General features: G+C 34.3%; 1 protein-coding gene across 1 annotated transcript; it reads right to left on the bottom strand.

Annotated features, from left to right (window-relative positions):
* Window positions 1-1,836: 1,836 nt before the first annotated feature.
* LOC306858440 (ataxin-7-like protein 1) lies at window positions 1,837-22,609 on the bottom strand. The gene is made up of 12 exons (XM_079398992.1): window positions 22,475-22,609; window positions 22,019-22,087; window positions 19,098-19,202; window positions 13,363-13,442; window positions 12,169-12,352; window positions 10,587-11,023; window positions 7,898-7,980; window positions 7,560-7,804; window positions 6,294-6,465; window positions 6,062-6,183; window positions 4,362-5,001; window positions 1,837-3,362 (listed from the first exon to the last, which is right to left on the bottom strand). Exons 4-12 carry the CDS (start codon window positions 13,376-13,378, stop codon window positions 3,345-3,347), a joined length of 1,917 nt encoding a protein of 638 aa, XP_079255118.1. The 5' UTR covers window positions 13,379-13,442; window positions 19,098-19,202; window positions 22,019-22,087; window positions 22,475-22,609; the 3' UTR covers window positions 1,837-3,344.
* Window positions 22,610-23,064: the final 455 nt, after the last annotated feature.

Raw genomic sequence — 23,064 nt, 5'->3', positions numbered from 1 at the left:
TTGTGAAATCAGCCATTAAACTACTGAAAAAAAGTTATTATAATAATAAACTTTTTTTTTTTCTCTGATATGCAAGAAACAAAATCTGAATTGTGAGACACATACACAGAATTACGATACAAACTCAGAATTGCAAAAAAAAAAAAAAAGTTAATTCCATGAAGGAAACGGGCTTCCATAATAATAATAATAAAAAATAAGAAATATAAAATTAAAAAAATTAAAATTAAGAAAATAAGAAAAGAAATATAAATATATTTAAATAAAAATTCCACTGCTATGCCATGGTGACATTCATTAAGTTCTACAAGAGGGATGTGTTTACAAGGACCTACTGTATAATAATAATACTTCATAGTTTAGTTACAGTTCAACATTTCCTGTAGATGAACTGTAGTACACAGAGATTTGTGGCACTATTGGACCAAAAGAAAGAGCCATAAGGTCAAAAGTGGTACCATGATCTGATCTTGACCGCATTACAATTTCATTCTGATTCATTCGGTTTACTTAAGTGGCCCTTCATTCTATTCTGGAAAAAATATATATATTTTATGTCAATAATTCCATAGAATAATTTCTAATGATTGAAGTGCAATGGAAAAAGGCATTGTAACCGAACATCCTCATCCAGGCAGTTTTCTTCTTCGTGATGATAGAGACGCGGTGTGGACTGGGGAACTTCACCGCCGCTTGACCTCAAAACATTACAGCGCCAAATCCATATAGAAGCACTTCACGCATAAAAGATGGTGTGGAAGGGATCCGGGGTTGGTTACTAGCTCTGGTAGCTGACCTATGGACAGTTTCGCATTGGCAGCAAGGCAACATGGTAATAATCGGGGTAAAGAGCCATCACAGCAAACACAAGATGGGTTCACAGAGCGTATTGCCTTTGCACAGTCAGTCATACTATTTTTATAAATAAAATAGTACTCAAATCCAACAAAAAGTGCAAAAAGGGACCTTTACGGGAGTTGTGGCTCCTTAAAGGAATAGTTCAGACAAAGCTTTGCTGAAAACCCTCAGGCCGTCCGAGATGTAGATGAGTTTCTTTATCATCTGATTTGAAGAAATGTAGCATTCACTTGCTCACCAATGGATGCTCTGCAGTGAATGGGTGCCGTCAGAATGAGAGTCCAAACAGCTGATAAAAACATCACAATAATCCACACCAAATCCAGACCATCAGTTAACATCTTGTGAAAAACTGCGTAAGAAACAAATCCATCATTAAGAAATTTTTAACTTAAAACCATTGCTTTGACTAAAATACAAGTCCATAATCCATCATGTATTATTGTGATGTTTTTATCAGCTGTTTGGACTCTCATTCTGACGGCACCCATTCACTGCAGAGCATCCATTGGTGAACAAGTGAATGCAACATTTCTCCAAATCTGATGAAGAAACAAACTCATCTACATCTTAGATGGCGGGTGAGTACATTTTCAGAAAATGTTCATTTTTGGGTGAACTGTTCCTTTAAATATTAAGATTCTTATGCTAGAATGATGAAGAGCTTCTCAAAGAGTAAACAAGAGGAAATGGAGCTGAAATGTAAATTATGAAAAATATCTCAATGCAAAACCCCAATGATCTGGAAACCTGTTTGAAAAATAATCATTATTTTGCAATTCTGTGCAATTCTTTGCACTTCACCTGTCAACATGCCAACATGAAATGCCATTTACAATCCATTTTACTGTTGCAATTTCAGTGGGACTTTCTTTTTAAAAGTTATCATGGTGACACATTATTGCCATATAATTTATTATAATGCTTAACAATTATGCAAAACTAGGACAGGAGCGATTAAAAATGAGCGATATGTTAGATCTCTGACCTGTGTCTCTTCTGTTCACCAAGGCTGCATTTATTTGATAAAACAAAAATACAGATAAAACAGAAAAATTGTTAAATATTATTACAACTTTAAAAAACTGTTTTCTATTTGAATATATTTTAAAATCTAATTTATTCCTATGATGCAAAGTTTAATTTTCAGCATCATTCCTCAAGTCTTCAGTGTCACACGATCCTTCAGAAATTATTAAAATATGCTGAAAATTTCTGATTATTATCAATGTTGAAAAGAGTTTTGCTGCTTCATGTTTTTGTGGATTATTTGAGGAATATTTATTTATTTTTGTCACATTATAAATTCCACTTTTGATCAATTTAAAGAGTCCTTGCTGAATAAAAATAAAAATAGAGAGTAAACAGCAAACATTTCTCCGTTAACTCTTTGAGAAGGTCTTCATTTGTGATGGTCAAACACTAAAAGGTGCACGTATGACCTAACAACATCTTTAAAAAACAAAACTGGCAACAGACCTCGGCCGACTGCCAATACTGGCTCACAGCAATGTACCTTTCCTCTAGAAGTCTTGAAAGACTGGGATCCTGTGTGTACATCATTTCAGTTAGTATTCCTTAACAACATAATCAGAGAGTATAAACGGAAAATGCGAGCGATGCAAGGCCCTTTCATAACCAATCATCTTTAGGTCTATGAAGATACATAGAGAGAAAGCACTAAATCCTTGAACCTTTGAGAGATACTAACAATAAATACAAAACAATTATAATAAAAGATATGTACATACATTTCCAACAATAGGGTCTCTATAATACTTTAAACCTTTAAAATGCATACAAATATACTTCTGCTCAACATGTGAAGCACTAATCAGGTCAGTTAGAAAATTAATAAAGGATAAATTATCATACAAAATTCATCATTATTCAGTTGCTTTACCACAGGGGTGTGAGTCCTGGCTTCTTGTTGTTGTTGTTGTTGTTTTTTTTAAATCGACAAACACTCGTGTGTCAAAAACAAAAACTCAAAAACCTGAATTCATCCAATTTAGAAAAATACAACTTGCCGAAAAACTTGCGTCTGTAAAATATTCCCTTGTTTGAAACATTTTTCCCTCCTTTTTACGTAGTTCAGAATTGAAATTAAGTGCACTTTAGATCGACACGGTTGAGTCTGAAGGGTTTTTCTTCATATTGTCTCCATCTACGTGAAAATAAAAATAAAACTCCATATTGCTGAATGTCTGAAACGTGTTGTGTGCTGGTCAAATCAAAATCTGAACCTGCATGAGACTGAAGGAAACATGAGAAATCATTCTACGATAAACTGGCAGATGAGGCGTTTATTCCTAATGGGAACAGAACGGAAGAAGCCCTGTAGGAAAGGAGGACGTGAAGGATGCGACTCAACCGTAACGGGATAAGAGGCAGCGGTGGGATCAAGGCAGGACAGACACAGTGCTGGCATCCCGCGTCTACAGCCCTCACGGGACGTCCCGAGCTCTTCTCAAACTCACACTGCATCAGTGAGGGACCTTGGGCTACAAAATATGTTGGTGGTTAGTATTTTTGCATATGCAAGAAATCTGAATGTACAGTTTAAAAAAATAATAACAGAAAATTGCCAGCAAAAACCTCAGTGTCATTCATGAGATGGAAGTAAAATGCAAAAATGGTATGAAAATAATGTAGGAATGCACCAAGTATCCAGTGGAACTATGAATTTTTATATGTTTTCTAGCAATTTAGGATTCTGAAAAAACAAGCACAAAAAATATATATATTCCATGATTTTAAATAGATTATAAAAATTATAAAAAAAACAAACAAAACGCTAGTAAAAAAAAAAATATATATATATATATTTAAATAACTAAAAAAAAATAATAATAAATATATATATTCATACTAGAAAAAAACTATTCTTCTAAACTTTAAAGAATATTATTAAAAATAGTTTTTTTTAAATACTATCCTTTATGGGCTAAAAAAAAATATATAATAAAGTACATGAGAAAAAAAATACAGACACTAGGAAAAATTCCATGATTTTCAATAACTTAATATTTACATATTATTAATATAAAAATATAATAATTATATAATACTGCAATCCTTTTCCAGGCTAGAAAAATATATAATATAAAGAGAATGTGTGTATGCTAGAAAAATAGTCATAAAAATCACAGCTTTTCAGATTATTTTAAATAAATAAATAAATTATATAATTTTTTATATATAAACATTTTCTACTTTTTTAAAAACATTTTTATATTAATTTATTTTCAAAATATATATTATAGAAAATTAAATACTATTAAAAAATGATAAATCTTTTCCAGGCTTGCAAATCACAATACTGAAATTCCTTAATGTTTTATGGTTTTTTTATATAATTTTAATAATATTTTATTCTTTAATATATCTTATGTTATATTGAGTGTTTTTCAGTGGATAAATACAATAAATTAAAACCAACACACACACACAAAAAAAAAAATCTATAAAGAGACATTACTGCTTTATTTAACATGTTTTACCTGTCTGGGGAGGGTGCTGTGGGGCGACTCGGCGACAGACGACAGCAAACCGCTGCTGCTCTTCCTGAAAATCCCATCCAGTGCTGTGGATTTGGTGCTTTTGCTGGGTTTGTCGCTGCCGGCGCTCGATCCAGAGCTCTTCCTCTTCCTCCCATCAGAGGATCCGTAGGGCATCGGGCTGTGGGATGAGACGCCCCCGTGATCCCCAGTGAGCGCCTGTGGGAGGGACAGCTCCACGCTCCCGTACCTGTCCTGCTCCCTCAGCACCGGGGCCCCTGGCCGCGGCTTGGCCCGCACGCTGAGGGCCGCCGTCCCGTTACTGATGTGCTCCGCGCCCAGTGGCAGATGGTAGCTGTTCCCGCTCTTTCGTGACTCAGGGGCCGGAGGCGCTTTCCGCTTTTTAGGTCCCGTTCCGTCCCCTGAGGCTTTGGGCGGCTTAGCTGGTTTATTCCGCTGCGGTCTGGGTCTGGGGTCCCGGATGCAGAAAACCCCAGCGCCGTTATGAGAGAAAGAAGTGGAGTACGAGACCATGGAGACGCCGTCCAGAGGAGCCGCCAGCGCATGGTTGGGGACGAACGGAGAGCTGAGGGGAGAAACTTCAGTCGGGCTCGTCATGCTCTCCACCGCTAGGGGGACTTTCCTGTGACAAACAGGATATGACATCACCAGTGTGCGGTAGGAAGCCATGTGGCACGTTAACCTAAATGTCGTGTGTTCACTGAGTGAAAGAAAACGTTTTGAGCTTTTGTAAAGTCATTCGAGTACTACAACTATACAGCTGAACTGAAGCCGTTAACACTCATTTAATTCCCCAAAAAACATCTGGGTCATATTTCACCCCTAAATAAAAAAAGAAAAATAATATTTTGCATAAAGAAAATTTCTTTTTTTTTATTGCATTTTTATTTTAATGAGGTAATTGTTTATATATTTATTATTTCTATCTGTATTGTTATTTAATGTACATTATTATTATTATTATTATACATTTTTAAACATGAATTTGGTCATATATGAGTAATAAGTCAATTTTCTTTATTTTTCTAGCCTGGAAAAAATATTAATTATTAATTGAATTAATATTATATAAATAAAAAATAGTTATTTGTAAATATGCTTAACTGCCATAATCATGTTTACTAAGAATTATTATTTACTATCATTCAACAATCATAATTAATTACATTATTCAGTTTATTGATGTTTAAAAACTATTATATGTCATAAATAAATAAAACAACATGAAAATAAATGTCAGAATGTAGAAAAAAAATCTTGATCAGGTTTTTTTCTTAATTCAAAATATATTTCATTTCTTATGATATTTGGCTGAAAATAATATTTAGCAGATGAAGAATTAATGTAGAAAATGAAGCCTATTTTGAAGATCAGGCATTGCAACATTTTAAGGTGGCTATATTTTTATGACATTATTAAATATAAATTGTTATATTATAATTATTATTAATAATAATAATAGAATAACTAGTAATTAATTAACAGACGAGTCCTTATTTTCTTAATGCAAAATAATTTTTTCTTGTGATTTTGGGGTGAAATGCAACCCCTATTATATATAGATTCACCCTATAATGGGAAAAGTGAACTGAATGTATGCACCCATAAATACATAATTCATAAGCATTAATTTTGCGAGCGGATGGACAAGCGTGTAACTGTGGGTCATGAGGGACGCTCACCTCCACATGAGAGAGTTGACGTGTTTTTCCACCATGCAGTGGAGCGCCAGCCGCACCCGGTCCCACCGCCGGTCGAACACGTAGTGCCCCCGTCCCATCAACCGACTGCTGAACGCACAGCTCTAAGACAGGACAGAATGAGTTTTCACATTATATTACTCCATTTTTAAAATGCTTTACGCATATGCAGCAGTATACAGGGTCCCAAATGTTGTAATGTAGTGCAGCTCACGCTCATGGGTCGCGGGTGCTGTGGAGAATAGTGGCACAGTGGCTTCTCAGACTCCTCGAGGAGGTCAGTTTCTCCTTCATCGCTGGACAGACGCGCGTCTCCGCTGCACTGCTGCCAGCCGAGCACAGGTTCATGAGGAGGAACGGGTGCTGCACCGCCGCCACTAGACGCTCTGCAAATAAAAGACTGATGAAACTCGAGGAAGAACTTTTTTCAGATTTTTTTATTTTTTAAATCAATATTTTAGTATTATTATATACTCAACTATTATGCAATTTATTTGTTTATTTTCATTTGTTCTGGTAATTTTGTTATGTGCTTTTGTCTTTTTTTTCTGTTTAGCGTTCATGTATTTTTAGTGCATCAACATTTTTTCTGGCAATTTAAAAATCGGGTAAGCTGTGAATATTGCAATGATTTTAAATGCGCTTTTTATTTGCCCATTAAGTTTCCAATAAAGCGTGTCATTATATACTAGTTACACAATCTTTTCTTATCCCATTTTAAACTTCAGCAGAACTTAAAACTTCAAAATTGATATAGTTGGTAAGTTTGATTCTAAAGGGCCAAACTCATTATATGCACACAATATTAGTTAGTTTTGTATTATTTATACACCATTATAGCATTTATTATTGTTTTGAGTGAGTTTTTTTTTTTGTTCCATTTTTAGTTATTTTGTTATGTACTTGTACCTTTTTTTATATTTCTATTTAACTTAATTTCTTTATTATTATGAATTGGATTTTTATATTGTCAGTTTTTTATTTTTCAGTTTCAGTAATTGTGGTACTTCAACTTAAACAAATTTTATTTAGACAACATTTCTATTTTTTATTTAAAGTTGTCCTTCTAATAATTATTCACCATCATACTACAATAGTGATAATATGACAATAATATATGATAGTGATAATATTTGATTTTAGCATTATTTTAACTAAAATCTGTGAATCTGTTTATACAGTTAAGTTCAATAAATTAATTCAGAACTGATTCAACAATTCAAAGTGCACCATCACTTAAAAATATTTATATTATTATGCATATTAATATTATGTCTAATATTTAATATAAAATGTTTTAGTAAAATTATGTAGGAAAATATGACTGTTTATTGTTACGTATTATCCTAAATAATGCACATAAATAAAAATAGAAAACGTGGTTTGAATATTTCAACAACCTTTTTTCTGTTTTACTTAATAGATGATAGATACTTGGACATTAAAATAATTGCACAGTCTTGTAGTCAGCAGTATGTACCTGTGTAACTGTGAATTGGCCAGCTGCAGTTTGAGAGTGGGCGTGGTCTTGGCATTGGTACAGCTTGTGGATAGGCTGGTTGCTGAGTCATGTGACTGTGTGACTTGCACTGATTGGCTGCTTGCTTGAACTTCCTTTTTTTGCCCCGTCTCCTTCTCCTTCGCCCGTCCCTTATGCTCTGCTAGAAGGATGTCGAAGGTTTTCCTCCGTCCCGGGACGGCTCGCCGATGGGTTAGAGAGTGCGTCTACAACATACACAAACAAACACTTTAAACTCCAGCACAATCCTCAGTGGACAGAGATGATTAAATTACACACTAATGAGTGACGATACCAACCTTGCAGGTTAAAGATCGAGTGCAAGGCCGCTTTGTCTCTGGGTCCAAAACCCCACAGTGTTTATTAGGATCAAACACTCTCCCTGTACAGCAAATAACAAAATAACAATATTATTTATTTATTTATTATGTATTATAATTAGTGCTGTCAAACAATTAATCGCGTACAAAATATATGTATGTGTATTGTGTCAATTTATTATGTATATATGAATGCATACACGTACAGCATATATTTTGAAAATATTTCCATGTATACATTTATATAATTTATATCATATACAAATATATTTAATATATAAACATAACATTTTTCTTAAATATATACATGCATGTGTGAGTATTTATATATGCATAATAAATATACACAGTACTCACACATATATTATGTAAACAAAAACCTTTATTTTGGATGCGATTAATCGCAATTAATCATTTGACAGCACTAATAATAATAATAATAATGTATGTATATATTACTAATATTATTAATACATATTTGTGTGTGTGTGTAAGAAAATAGATTTAATAGATTTATATACATAGCATATAATGTTTTATTAGTATATCATGTTTATTAAAATACTACATATATAAAAAACATTTATTATATGCTTAGTTAATTATGCTAAAGTCAGAATGCATTGAGTTTTGACCAAATATAAGATACGAGTCTCTAATCATTTCCAGTCATTCCCAAGGTATATTCTCATTTTAGATGCTGTCTATGTAGACAGTCGAGGACTGGGAACAAATTTCAGACCTGAGCTTTTATCTCTGAGAAATTGAGGTAAAGGCTGTTTTAAATTAAATTGTGATTAAAACAATGCAGTCCAGCTCACTGTGCTATCCGAAGCTCACATAACTAGCTGAAACTCTCTGTAACAGAGCGCGTGAGTGACTGTGGCGGCTGCTGGACACAGCAGAGGATCTGGCGACCGACAGCAGTCAATTACACAGCATAAATCCAACCTCCGGTGGGGCGAGAGCCCAGTAAACAACACACGGAGAGAGACGACTGACCCTCTAGCAGAGGCTAGTTACGACTAAACATTATTACTACAAGCCTATAAACCACAGAAAACAAGCCGTGGGATTTATTTATTTAAATCGTTTTGGTTTGTTTTTTTCATTTGTTTTATTTCTCCCTTCGTCTTTTTTAAAAGTATATAAAATAATTTAACAACAAAACTTAAGAAATAATGTGCGAGAATCCTAAGATCAGTGTTATTTTAGTTTTATTTATATACTATTATAGTGTTTTATTTTAGTTTTAAATTATCTATTTATTTTTATATTTAGCTTTTACTTTTATATTCAGTTTTAATTTTTCCATTTATTTTTTCTTATTTAATTTTTAATTTCAGTGTTAGTTTTAGTCATTTTAGTACTTCAGCTTATTTTTCTAGTTGCCAAAGCATTATTTCACATTTTCATTTTGAAGTTTTCATTCTAATATTTATGTATATTTTTATTTCAGTTTTATTTGAATTAACAAAAATAATTTTTTGTATTTTTAGTTAACAAAAACAACACTGCTAATATCCCTATAAAACATACAGCACTAAAAATATCAAGGAAAACCATTTATTACAATTCTGTTTTATTGAACATAAAAATGAAAATTATAAATTAATTTGCTTAATTTTTCCTTCAAATATCTATTTTATTACAGCTATATTTTAATTAACAAAATTATTTTAACAGTTTAAACAACAAAATCTGCTTATAACCACATAAAACACAGTACTAAAAACTAAATCAAGAACACAATTGTTCATTAAAATTACACTTTATTAGCAAATTCATTTATTTATTTATTTTTAGGTTTTATAGTATTTATACTTTTTTTTCAGATTTCTTTACAGTAAATAAAAAATAGTTTTAATTAGCAATAGTAGCATCTTAGATATAATTTTTCATTGAAGTTATATTTTATTAAGCACGTTCCACTAGATGAAATGCCTTTTCTTTTCTGATGACATCACCAAAGCCATACAGGCGGAGAAAAAAAATTAGATCAACCAATAATATCAAAGCCCCGCCTTCTCCTGACCAATCAAATCCAAGTTGTTTGCTACATTATTTCCAGCTGAATTTCTAGTTTCGCTAAAAAACAGAAGTTAAATGTGCTGCAAATGCATTTCTTCTGGTTTCAAAACAAACCTCAGAGCAAAAGTTAGTCAAACCAACATTTATTCAGACACCTTCAACATTTCTCACATTATCACAGTTCATTCGCTATAGTTTAGAAAATGGTAATAAATATGACAGGAACTCAAGAGTTAAACTGTCTCAGAACAAATTCATCTTGATAATGTCAGATAAGTTTGATAGAAAGGCATGTAATTAATTAGGCTAAATAGCTGCCAGTATAGGTCAACCAATTACCAAGCAATGCTTAATTTTGTTGGTTGTATTAGCAATTAAGGGAAAAAACACTAAAGCAAAACATGGTCAGGTCAAAGTGTCCGAATAATTTTTGGTCCCAAATTTTTATCACTGGTAGTCTACTGTGTGGAGAATTTTTGGGTATAATATGTCACACTCAGTTCATTTTATTTTGCTATCCTCACTTACATTAATTAACTATAGTGTCCTGCACCCACAAGTAAGAAATATCAAAAATTATATCTGGTGTCTGATTAATTTTTGGTTTGACTGTATATTAAACGTGTTTGCTACTCACCCGACACTCTTCGTTGCCGCCCGCCTTTGGCTCCGTTCTGATGCTTCTTATCTGGTGGAGAAGGAGGGACTATCGGTCTCCTGTCCAATAGGGATGGAGACGTGGAGGCCGCGGGTCTCCTGTCCTGTGGGGAGGGCGAGGCGTGCCGTTTCTCCAAGGGCGACCGTGACGGGCTGGGCCGCCTATCATTCAGCGAGGGGGGCGTGGTGGAGCGAGGCGTCACAGGACCGCCACCGTTCAGGAACTTCTCCTGGTTCTTGTGAGATGCTGGTGACGTCAAATAGGACTTGAGAGGAGCGGAAGATGGAGAGGAAGATGTGGAGGAGAAAGAAAGAGAAGAACCCGGCGTGGGAGACGTGGAGTTGACTTTGATGTGCGCTCCCTCCAATCGGTTGAAACACGGCATCTTCTCCAGACTCACCACAGGTAAAGACACGCTAGAGAAAAGAGATTGTGTACTTTAAGATTTGAACTTGCATAGAGTACAATTTCCAAACATAAATTCAACTCTCTTTTAATTTATGAGCATTTGAATAAAAATAAATAAAAAAAATAGTCACAACCACAGGAAGTCGAATTGTAATTTGAATTGACATAAAAGTTTTTTTGTGTTTTTTTAACGTTCTATTCATCAAAGAATCCTGAGAAAAATGCATCATGGTTTCCACAAATAATGGGATAATAATCAAAAATGTTTGTTGAGCAGTAAATCAGCATATTAGGATGATTTCTGAAGAGCATGTGACACTGAAGACTGGAGGAATGATGCTGAAAATACAGCTTTGCATCACAGAAATAAATTACATTTTACAATATATTCACATAGAAAACAGTTATTTTCAATTGTAATAATATTTCATTTTTATTTGCTTTTATTGTATTTTTTTATCAAATAAATGCAACATTAGTGAGCAGAACTGACTTCTTTCAAAAACATTAAAATCTTACTGACCCCAAACTTTTGAACAGTAGTATAAATATTATCACCATTAATTTATATAAATATTACATCATTAATTTTTATCAATTATGCCTAATAATATAATTATAATGACTAACAATAGATTTTTCCGATTGCACAATAAATATTTACATATAACCAATGCTTACATATAACTTTATTACAAAAAATATTTACATCAAAATTTGGGGTAAATCAATATATTTCTAGGAAGTTAAGTGCTCTTCTTTCATGGTCAACAATAATAATAATTATAGGTATAAGTAATAATAATGAAATTTCTGTTGTAATCTATTATATGCATAGGTGGCATTTCTAACACTAATTATTAATATCATCTAGCATTTATGGAAATAATGTTGTAAGTTACATGATGACATCTTTATGCGTAACTTTTGCAGGAAAATTAATTATTAAAAATATACGTTGATACAAATTGTGTTTAATTTTAAGTCAGGAAACTCTAACGTTGATTCAAATATTTGGTGTGAATATGACAGTCACATTGAAGCATTAGATGATGTTTACAGACACTTTGCTTTCTTACAGTTAATTTAACCCATAATTCAGTAAGGAAGCATTTATGATTGGATGGGGGGGGGGGGGGGGGGGGTTACCCACCAGGCCTTGGCTCGGGCTCCTTTGGGCGGATAGACGGCCAGCGGAGCCTTGCTGAAGCGTGAGTGTGGGTAATCGCGAGGAACCCGGAAGGGAAGGGGCTCCACCTCGCTCTGGTCCACCGACATCTTGGCCTTGACAGGAACCAGAGGGGTCCTGGAGCTGCTGGGCGAGCAGTGTCTCCTCTCTGACAAACGAATACAGCCGTCAGAAGATCATGAGACTCTGTACAGGAAGTGCTGAGGCCCAAATAATATACTATCTGTCCTATACAACATGAAAGATTAACGTAAGTGCGTCCCAAATCATAATACATTAAAAATAATATATGTGCACACTTATGTTGAGCTGAAAATATTCCACACAACCCACTTACAACATTCTAGAGAAGTCTGTGAGGTTTTCGATTGACTTTTTCAGTTTTAGTAAGACGTATGTTGAGAACAAAACTGCAGTTTTAAAATTATGAAACTAAAAGTTAACCAACAATGAAAATGAAGTCATGCTTACAAGTAAATGAAAACAGTATGTGATAAAGGGGTGTAGCACAAATAAAATAGCATGTAAAATATATAATAATAAAAAAAAAATATTATTTTTCTTCTTGGATTTATTTAATTATTTTTTTCAATAAGCAAAATACAATAGAATCTAGTTAAAAATAATCAATACATGTTTTCCACACTACTGTAATATAATATTTTCATTCTTATATTGGCACAAATAAATCCTTATTTATTTGCACCAGTTTAACAGTATATAAATCATAAATAATAATATAATAATAATTTAATTACATTTAATTACATTTAAATAATCATTATTTATGAGCTACAAATTCATGCTTACCTGTGTGTAGTAAAATAAATTATTATTATTATTATATTATTACTTTAATAGAAAAAAAGTGTAATACAGTAACTAGTTTAATTTAATATTGGGTTTCAAATAAATTATTTTATTTCTATGCACCAGTAAGCAATACATAAATCATAAATAAAATATAAAAATATTAATATTTAATTATATTTTTCATTAAATTGTTATTATTATTATTATTGTGCACTATTTACCTACATAAAGGTTTGAATTAATTCACTAAAATGAACTATTTCACAGAAATGAATCAAACACTAACACTATTTTTGCTGCAGTTTAAACAAGAAATACTATTAAACAATCTTTTAATACACTTACGGTTCTTGCTATGCATGGCTCTGAAGGGCTCAAGGTGGACGCGGTCCTCTCTACTCACTGTTCAACAATTCCCCAACTACCTGCAATTACAAACACTCATTATCACACACGACACAACACGAATTAGGGGCCTACAACATATAATTGATGTATGGGGTTTCAAAACACTACACTGAGCCAGATTACTGTACTAAAAAACAAAAAAAGCCCTTGTTTATTTTCAAAATGAATAATAAATAAAGCTCCTGGCTCGATCTGGCAGCTCATTAACTGGCCTTGGCCTTTGCATCGTGTCTCGTCTGCCAGCGAATCTCCACAACACTGTTCGCAGGACTCAAAAGAGCTGATTTCAGAGGCTCTGTTTGGACGGGGAGAACCCCTCGCTCATAACAAAGTCTGACCGCTGACCAAAAGAGAGAAACAATGGCCCGGCCGCTCTGACCGCAGGGGGAAATTCAGCATCGGGCTGGACTGAATACGAGGCAGGTGTGTAAATACGCCTGTAGGTGTATATCCTGTGCAGCTGGACTGAGACTAAAAAATAAATAAAAAGGCCAAAGTCCATCGTGTTCACAGGTATGCTGACGTTCTGATGCTGCTAAAATCATCTGAAGACCATCAGTTACAGTCTGTGTGTCTTTAAAAGGATGTTGAGATGCACAAAATACAAAAAGGAAGTAAACACTAACACTTTTAGTTTGATTTGATGAGTTTTGATACTACAGCAGACATTAGCGTAAACGGTCTTCTTCTGTGGTTGGTTTTCTCCTTCAACTCAGCTGATGTGATGGCAGTAATTGTGACATTTTAGATCACAATTCAGACTTTTTTTCCTCACAATTGCGATTTTATATCTCGCAATGTTCCTTTTTTTCTCAGAATTGCAAGTTTATATCCTGCAATTGCGAGAAATAAAGTCAGAATTGTGCAACTTGCAATTATGACTTTTTTTTCCTCACTAATCTGACTTATTTCTCGCAATTCTGACTTCCTTCCTCAGAATTGTGAGATATAAACATGTAACTGCGAGTTATAAAGCCTAATTCTGAGTAAAGAAAGACTAACTTTATTTCTCAGAATTGCAAGTCTATATCTCACAATTCTGTGGATAAAAGTCAGAATAGCAAAATATATAAAGCAATTACAAGAAAAAAATCTGAATTGTGAGATAAAAAGTCATAGCTTCCTTAAATAAGTGTGTTGCTATGTGGTCGCTAGGCATTTCAGAGAGTTTTGTGTGTGTGTTTTGCTATGCAGTTGTTTTTAGTGCATTGCTATGAGATTTATAGAGTTATAAATGGTTGCTATGCAGTTGCTATGGTATTCTGAGTGTTTTAGTTTGTTGCTATGTGGTCGATAGAGTGTTCTAAATGTTTTAAGTGTGTTGCTACGCAGTTGCTATGATGTTCTGATTGTTTTTAGTGGGTTGCTATGAGGTTTCTAGAGCGTTCTATATGTTTTAAGTGTGTTATGCAGTTGCTATGGTGTTCTGAGTGTTTCAGTTTGTTGCTATGTGGTCAATAAAGTGTTCTAAATGTTTTAAATGTGCTTCTATGCCGTTGCTATGGTGTTCTGGTTGTTTTTAGTGCGTTGGTATGAGGTTTCTAGAGAGTTCTAAATGTTTAAAGTGTGTTGCTATGGTGTTCTGATTGTTTTTAGTGTGTTGCTATGAGGTTTCTAGAGAGTTCTACATGTTTTAAGTGTGTTGCTATGCAGTTGCTATGGTGTTTTGATTGTGTTGCTATGTAGTTGCTATGGTGTTCTGAGTGTTTCAGTTTGTTGCTATGTGGTCGATAAAGTGTTCTAAATGTTTTAAATGTGCTGCTATGCAGTTGCTATGGTGTTCTGGTTGTTTTTAGTGTGTTGCTATGAGGTTTCTAGAGAGTTCTACATGCTTTAAGTGTGTTGCTATGCAGTTGCTATGGTGTTCTGAGTGTTTCAGTTTGTTGCTATGTGGTCGATAAAGTGTTCTAAATGTGCTGCTATGCAGTTGCTATGGTGTTCTGATTGTTTTTAGAGCGTTGCTATGAGGTTTCTAGAGAGTTCTACATGTTTTAAGTGTGTTGCTATGTAGTTGCTATGGTATTCTGATTGTTTTTATTGCGTTGCTATGAGGTTTCTAGAGAGTTCTACATGTTTTAAGAGCGTTTCTATTAGGGGCGTAACAGTACACGTAAAATGTTTGATACGGGTCTTTCGGTTCGGTACGCATGTTCTTTTGATAAGAAACAAAGTTTCATCTTTTAAATTATGTCCATTTTTTCAAGACATTCAAGCAATACATGCCGTTTTGGCGCTCTCTGATGTGTCATGACAGATCGCTGTATAAACGCCTCAGTTCAAATGGCAGCGTGGAGCATGAGTGAGCGCAATTATCCCTTCCTTTTTACTACTAGTTTTAATGCGAAATAAACATGAATGAACATCTCATACCTCATGCAATCGCTCAATCAGTGTTTCAACCATGGAAAGACGTCAATAAAACAGCTTGTAAACAAAATGTCACGTAGCATTTCATTTACCTCAGACACGTCATCAGTGTCCACAGCTTGTTAGTTCACTAGAGAAATGAAGTCTAGAGAAGAGCATTTCCCAAAAAATCTGACTATATACTCATTATATTTTACTTTACCTGTTAGTAATGTCTTAATCATTAATGTATGTTTAATAAATCTGTTATGAACCAAGTTATGACAGCCACTGTGTAAATAAATATACTTTAACAACAAATTTTATGTTAATTTAAAAACTGCATTATGTGCAATTTACATGTTTGCATACAATTTTGTTTTTTAATTGAGTGGTGATTATTATTTTTAAAAATAAATAGTAAAGTTTAAATGTAAGTTTAGGCTCTGTTGTTAAATGTAACCTTATACTAATGTAAAATGGCTCCCTATAGTTTAGAGCATAAGCTGAGGAATTTATTTAAAGAAAGGGCCATTCGTTAATAAAAAAGCAATTTTATGTTTAGTTTTTTCCCCTGCTGTACCAAAAATACCAAACCGTGCCGTCACAACCATGGTATGTACCGAACTGTCATGTTTGTGTACCGTTACACCCCTAGTTTCTATCCATTTGCTGTAGCGTTTTTGCTGTGCAGTTTCTAAAGTGTTCTGAGGGTTTTCAGTGTGTTGCTATGCGGTTGCTAGGTGTGTGTTTTTTTTTTTACTGGCCCAAGTGAAAAGAGTCCTGCAGCTTCAAGTCTCTGTGATATTCTGATCTCTAGATATGACTCAGGTCCCTCCTCCAATACGATTCTGTGGGATTTCTTCATCAGTTTTATAAAACTCAAGTCAGAATGGCCAGAAAAGCGTTAGCGCACCTCTCCCCGACAAGTTGTAACAAATCTAAGCAACAGTGATAATTACCTTACAAAAAACACCCAGGATAAAACTTCACAGTTTCGTAACATTGTACAATAAATAAGGTACGAGTTGTGTAGTAGTGACATCACTCGGTGTGTGTGTGGTCTGCTATTAGTGTCTCTCTATCTGACAGGCCACAGGAAGACACAGGCACCAGCTGAGCTACGTTTGTTTACATCCGGTCGATGTAAAAGGAAGGAATGACCACTAGCGAGGCCCAGTCCTGCTCACAAACAGAGCCCAAAACCACGAAAACTGAAAGCTAAGCAACAACGTGAGCGTTCAAAAGCGTCCGCTGTGAATAACACTCGCACGTTGGTCGAGGAGACACACTTACCCAGCCTGTCTGCTCGGCGGCGGTTGAGAGGATGGAAGAAAAAAACAGAAAGCGAAAGAGAAAAAGACGAGAGAATAGCATGCCTCCTGTGTGGCTGAAGGCATCCCGCCTGCTCTTTCTGGGCCGCAGTGTTTTGAGTTGAATAGCTGCGAGTCGTTGACCCCTACGCTGAACCCTCGCAGCCCCGCTCTCCACTCTCAAAGGGGGGCGGCAGGGGACGAGAGAGAAAGGCAGTTATGTGAAATCGCCATCGGAAGGGGGCGAGGGCGAGGGCGAGCTGCCATTCCGTGCATTAGCATCGCCTCCTGCCGCACGAGACACCTCTCTGTTCCACAATCGCACGTGTTCTGGGCACAAGACCAAAGACAGATGTGAGCCGAGCAGACGAGACGAGATGAGACGAGACGAGCGCGGCGAGGCTAAAACGAAAGTAAACGAGACGAGCTGGAAAACTGGTGGAACCATTCTGCCTCGGGACAGGATGCTTTTTGAAAGAGACCTCTTTTGGTTTTTAACATTCCCCACAATGGTGTTCAGCACAACAATGCAATACAAACTCAATTTTAAAGGGATAGTTCATGCAAAAATTTTAATTCTGTCATCATTTACTCACCCATAGGTTGTATGAGTTTCTTTCTTCTGTTGAACACAAAAGAATGTTGGTAACCAAAATTCTTCAAAATATCTTCTTTTGTGTTCAACAGAGGAAAGAAACTCAGAGATTTGGAACAACTTGAGAATGATCAAGTTTTATTTTTGGGTGAACTGTCTCTTTAAAGCCACAAACACTAAGATAAAATGCAGTAAAAACAGTAATATTGTCAAATGTTATTACAGTTTTAAAATAACTGTTTTCTATTTGAATATATGTTAAAATGTAATGAATTTTCAGCATCATTACTCCAGTCCTCAGTGTCACATGATCCTTCAGAAATCATTTAAGATACTGCTCAAGAAACATTTATTATTTATTATCATTATTGAAACAGCTGTGCTTCATATTTTTGTGAAAACCATAATGCATTTATATATATATATAAATAGAATAAATAGAAAGCATTTTTATATGAATCTCTTGTCATAAATGTCTTTAAATGTCATCAATTTCATGCATCCTTGTGAATTAAAACTACTCAATTCTTTAAAAACAATCCTATTGAGCTTAAACTTTGGAATGGCGGTGTATCTCTGAACATTTTATAATTAACTATAAAGTGAATAGTTTTATGCTGAACAATTGTTTTTATTTGATTACGCCTTTTGCGGTGACATTGTAGACTGAATTAATGGCTGCTGAAAATTCAGCATTGCATCACAGGAATAAATTACATTTTTCAATATATTCAAATAGAAAACAGTTATTTTAAATTGTAATAATATGTCAATATTTAATTTTTTTTTTACTGTATTTTATGGTCAAGTAAATGCAGTCTTGGTGAGCATAAAGAGACTTCTGTCAACTTAACAACAACTTAGCCAAACAATCTGAATACTGTTAAAACCAGTCAGTTTCTCTCACTCAGTGCCAAGATCTATTAATAGAAGTTTATGTTGATGACGTGTGTTAAATTCAGTTTTAACACGCCTCAAGTGTAAGACTGTGGTTTGCAACACGTATAATAATGTAAACAGCAAATGACTATGATTCTTGCTTTACAGCAGTAAACACATCTATTATAACCTTACACAGGTTACTTTTGCATATCTATATATTAAGCTCTAGCCATATAATTAAGGTTTTGATTTAATTAGAAGTGTCTACTAATGCAAGCATAAGTATTATTACTGCTCATACTCAAGGTTAGTGATCTGAACAGACTTTCAAAACACTACAGACATGAACGAAGCAATCAGACTCACAATTTTCTAGATCATTAAGATCAGATCTAAAACTGATTCATCCCATTTATTTCTCACAAAATGAAAATGATTTGAGATAAATGTATTGAAAACTGCACAATAAATCATTTAATCCAATAATTACAAGCGATGACTGGCAGCGAGTCACGTTATAACCAACACTCACTTACCGTAATGAGTCAGGATGTCCTGAGGCTTAACGACTTTGTTGCAGGCATCGCAAATGACTGGTCTGAAATGCTCATGAGTTGGGACGTGACCATACAAAAGCATATCTACAGCCGAGAGAGAGAGAGAGAGAGAGAGTCAGTAAATATGACAACTTTTAACCAATTCACATGTGACCCTGGACCACAAAACCAGTCTTAAGTGTCAATTTTTCAAAATTGAGATATTTGGCTGAGATGCAACTATTTGATAAAATATTGAGAAAATCTCCTTTAAAGTTGTTCAAATGAAGTTCTTAGCAATGCATATTACTAATCAAAAATGAAGTTTTGATATATTTACAGCAAGACTTTTACTAAATATCTTCATGGAACATGATCTTTACTTAATATCCTAATGATTTTTGGCATAAAAGAAAAATGTATCATTTTGGCCCATACAGTGTATTTTTGGCTATTGCTACACATATACTCCAGCGACTTAAGACTGGTTTTGTGCTCCAGGGTCACATATTAGCATGAATATCATCTGGCAATAGTGCGGTCTAGGTTTTTGACAACATGATTAAAAGCTTGACTGGAAGAAGAGATGATTTTTTCAGAATGGCCCTGTGGTGTAACAAACATTGTCCTCTTTTTCTTAAGTGTTGCTTATCACAGCTGTCTGAAAACACTCTCTTAAAGGAACAGCTCACCCAAAAAAGAAAACTCGCTGAAAACTTACTCTCAGGTCATCCAAGATTTAGATGAGTTTGCTTCTTTATCAAATTTGGAGAAATTTAGCATCACGTCACTTGCACACCAATGGATGCTCAGCAGTGAATGGGTGCCGTCAGAATCCAAACAGCTGATAAAAACATCACAATAATCCACACCACTCCAGTCCATCTTGTGAAGTGAAAAAGCTGCAAGTTTGTAAGAAACAAATTCATGATTAAGGCATTTTTAACTTCAAACTGTCGCATCCAGCTGAAATATGAGTCCGCTTCTTCCAGTAAAGAAGTCCATCTCCTGTTGTCTCTCTGTGCTTGATCTGTGCAGACTTCTCTCCTGATTCACTTTTTCACTGAAGAAAGCAATATTATGGATAGAGGACTCGTATTTTAGCCAGAAGCAACGGTTTGAAGTTAACAATGCCTTGATGGATTTGTTTCTTATAAACACACAGCTTTTCACAAGATGTTAACTGGTGGACTGGAGTGGTGTGGATTATTGTGATGTTTTTATCAGCTGTTTGGACTCTCATTCTGACGGCACCCATTCACTGCAAAGCATCCATTGCTGAGACACTGATGCAGATACACATTTCTACAAACCTGATGAAGAAACAAACTCATGTCCATCTTGGATGTGTACATTGTCAGCAAATCTCCATTTTTGGGTGAACTATTCCATTAAATTAATGTAATAATCATTTTACGGCGGTGAGAGACATGAACATTATTCTGGGTGCATGTGAGTTTTTTCCACATCTGACCCATTAAATTATTAACCGAGGTTGCCAATGAGAGCTGACTTGATACCATGTATAACCCACCAAAAGTGACATTTTTAGATGGGAACCATATTTAAAGATTTAATTATACTTAATTAAAATTATTATAATTATAATTATTAAAATTATAATTATTTCACATTCAGTATGTATTTAATTAATTTTAATTAAATACAAACAGCTCGTGTTTTAAAGCAGGACGGACTACTTCACGTTTAGTGAAGTATTTAATCACTCGTGGCTAAAGCTGATGATCAGTGGAGAACAGTGATGTAAGCATTCAGAGGAGCTAGTCAGATCCACTGAGCTTTCTTTCACCGTCCACGCAGAACCACTGCGCACTTCCGCTAGTACACACTGAGAACACACACACGCTCACAAAGAGAGCTAGTGCTGATCTTAACAATGAGAAACACAGAGCCGAACTGCATTAACACCAGCTGCTTGTGTGTCGTAGTCAGACACTTAAATGGAACATTACGGTTACGTTCAGAATGTAGTACAGCTGTACTGTTACGAATACCGTGAAGTAAGTACCAAATACCACCGACTGTTTTATTTTTAAATTAGTATGTGAAACAGATCCCGTCCTAACTATCTGAATGTAGATCTCTTCAGCTAACATAGCTTATATAATGCAATATTTGGTAATGTTTTTTACTCAACATAACAGATATAATATATTTTTCAATATTATTTTAAAGAACTAGTATTTTTGTATCGAGTTGGTACTAAAATAAAAATATATGTTGTTGTTATTACTTTTTATTTTAGCACAACGAGGTATGGAACTAGTGGTTATTTTACATGTAAATAAAAAATCAAATGTGATCATCTAAAATGTTAATTTTAATACAATTACAATAAAATATTATTTAAGATAAAACTATAAAATATTAAAATATAATTAAAATGTGTATTGTAATAAAATATATTAAAAAGATATTAAAAACATTTCAATTATTTATTTATTTTAATATAGTAACAAAATAGTAATATTATTTATTAAAATATTTTTATTTCAATAAAATGCAGTAAATACATAAGTATTTAAAATAAAATGTTAAATATAAAATACATAAAATATCATTTAGATATTTATTTTAATATAATTACAATAACATGTTAATATTATTTATTAATATAAAACTGATAAACAAAACATTAAAATGCTCTTTTTATTGCTGTAAATACTCAAAGGAATTGTTAAAGCAGGTTTCACTAATAGCATGAAATAATAATTATAGATTTTGTTGTATGAGCTTATGAAATTCTGGTATGGTGACAACAACTGAAAACTACTGAAGGTGCAAACAGTGATAATAATGCATGCTGTGAACTAAGCCTATATGAGCTCTGACAGCAATAACAACATGATGACACCAGAAGAAACGCCCACCATCAGACACACACACACACACACACTCACCTGCTTTAATGAGTTTGATCACCTCTGAACCCTTCAAGAGCTTCGTCCCAGCAGTATCAGAGTAAAGATCTGAAAATATGCAATATCTCCGCATGCATTAGACTGACACTGTAACAAACAGTTAACGAGCATGCACAGTTACAGATACTGGTAGCTAGATGGCTGTCTTGATCCAGTAAAGCAACACACACACATGCAAATACGCACACAAACACACACACAGTGTCTAAACTTATGCACTCTCCGTCTCCTGAGCCACTAACATTGACGCGTTCACGCGTAAAGTACAGAAGTGCGCGACACCTGTCAATCACTCATGACAGATGACGAAATGAATGCACGCGCGTTGTTTATGCAGCAGCGCAGATGCATGCGCGATCTCCCGTTATAAAACCTGACATAATCGAGTGTCGTACTGCAGTCGCGCGGGTGCCTGAGGGCGCTAATGTAACTTACATTGTGTGTTGTGGCTCCTGTGTGCAGTGTGAGCGCGCGGCGGTACAGCGTCGCCATTGCTCTTCCTTCTTCCGAGACGAGCGAGCGAGAGAAACATATGACGCCACCTTCGCCACAGTTCGGCCAGCGTTCGGCTACGCTCGGCTTCAGAGACGGAAAGGTGAAAGGTTGCACGTGTGTATTCTTCTAGTACACAATTATTCTTATATTCTAATCGTCCGTACGCTATTTTACTATTATTAGGAGTAGTACTAGAAGTGGTAGTAAGTAGTAATGATAGTTTATTTTCATTTCTACATTTTAATTACATAATATACATTATATACACATATAAAATATACAAATAATGTATATAATGACATATTTTTGTTTATATAACATAAATATGAATTAATACATTGATGGAATTAATTATTAGTTCATATGAATGTATTTACTGGCCATAATTAATAAAATAATGTAATAATATTACAAGTTGTTGATGTTGAAGATGATAATAATGTCAGTAATACTTGTATAAACTGTTAAGTAAAAATTAATTACATTTTATTGTTTACATAATGTGTAATAAATATTTATGAATACTTTGA

This window comes from Barbus barbus (assembly GCF_936440315.1).
Source record: "Barbus barbus genome assembly, chromosome: 39".
Classification (NCBI taxonomy): Eukaryota; Metazoa; Chordata; class Actinopteri; order Cypriniformes; family Cyprinidae; genus Barbus; species Barbus barbus.
The sequence above is the reverse complement of the archived record's forward strand: the minus strand, read 5'-3'. Positions and strand labels throughout refer to the sequence as shown.

Coding starts and splice junctions, on each gene's coding strand:
- LOC306858440 (XM_079398992.1), bottom strand. Junction 11,024..12,168: donor GGAGCCCGAGCCAAGGCCTG/GTGGGTAACCCC, acceptor TCTTTTCTCTAG/CGTGTCTTTACCTGTGGTGA. Junction 5,002..6,061: donor GTCAACTCTCTCATGTGGAG/GTGAGCGTCCCT, acceptor TGTTTGTCACAG/GAAAGTCCCCCTAGCGGTGG.